This window comes from Branchiostoma floridae, chromosome 11, assembly GCF_000003815.2.
Source record: "Branchiostoma floridae strain S238N-H82 chromosome 11, Bfl_VNyyK, whole genome shotgun sequence".
NCBI classification, from domain to species: Eukaryota; Metazoa; Chordata; class Leptocardii; order Amphioxiformes; family Branchiostomatidae; genus Branchiostoma; species Branchiostoma floridae.
Window position 1 is genome coordinate 14,458,930 of NC_049989.1, and position 1,041 is coordinate 14,459,970.

Sequence of the window (1,041 nt, forward strand, 5' to 3'; positions counted from 1 at the left end):
AAGTCTAGTTGGCAACTCTGAATAGAAGAGTGACGCCAGGGAGAGACCGGGGACATCCGGGAAAGACCGGTACGAGGCGGGAGGGCCCGCTGCCCAGCCCCGCAGCCCAACATGTACGTAGGGCACTCAACCCATTGCATCTTGTCACTATACGGAAAAATACCCCCAGGTGCTTCCGAGAGGGGGGGCGGAAGAGAGCACCGGTAGGACGGATACCACGGTAACAACTAGGCAACGGCCCCGACTACGACCTGAACAAACGGCAACGGACACACAGGTAGCATGCCGATGCGGTAAATTGTGCAAAAACAGTAGGGGTCTCAAGATCCATCAGACGAAAATGGGCTGTCTGAGGCAACACCCAGAGCAACGCTCGAGAATTCTCGGTGAGACGGCGGAGGTTAGGAGACAGGAAGAAACCCACAGTTCTCAAGACCTTCATGTGAGCGGTGAGCAGCAGACAGCCAATCCAAGCTCTGATCCAGATCCAGCGACGAGCTAACAAGCTGTTAGGAGAAACGAGGAATTGACAGAAACCGCTGAAAAGGAGAGACCGCACGATAGTCAGGGAGAAGCTGGAGACCAAGAAGTGCTATCGGAAGGCAATAGGCTTGCAGAACCTAGGAAAAGCCAAGTCAAATGGCCCCAAGCAATGCAGAGAAAGAATGGCAACAGCTAGACGAAGACCTAGAAGGGATATTAGAAAGCGTGCTGGCAGGAGCAGCAGAAAGGAAGATAGAGGCAATGATGGAAATTGTGTACAGTGTTGGAGTTGAGAGGTTTGGAGAGAAGCCTGTAGGGAAAAGCAGACGACAAGCTGGGCACCCAAATCGGAGAGAAAGAGAAAGGAAGCAGATAAGGAAAGAGCTAAAAGTGCTAAGAAAGAGATGGCTGAAAGCAACTGAGATGGAAAAAGAAGCCCTTGAAGGGCTGAGAAAAGAATTGCTATCAAGACTGTGCACTCTAGGTAGAGCAGAAAGAGCTAGGAGGAAGAGGAAAGACAGAGACTGTAGGAGGGCAGAATTCGTGGCAAACCCCTTC

The 1,041-nt window shown here is 51.7% G+C and overlaps 1 protein-coding gene across 1 annotated transcript in view; it reads left to right on the forward strand.

Moving 5' to 3' along the window:
• Positions 1–639: 639 nt before the first annotated feature.
• Positions 640–1,041, forward strand: part of LOC118426238 — a 2,179-nt gene continuing 1,777 nt past the window's right edge. The window contains exon 1 of the mRNA XM_035835508.1: positions 640–795. Within this exon, the coding sequence (XP_035691401.1) occupies positions 640–795 (156 nt within the window). The remainder of the gene's footprint in view (positions 796–1,041) is intronic.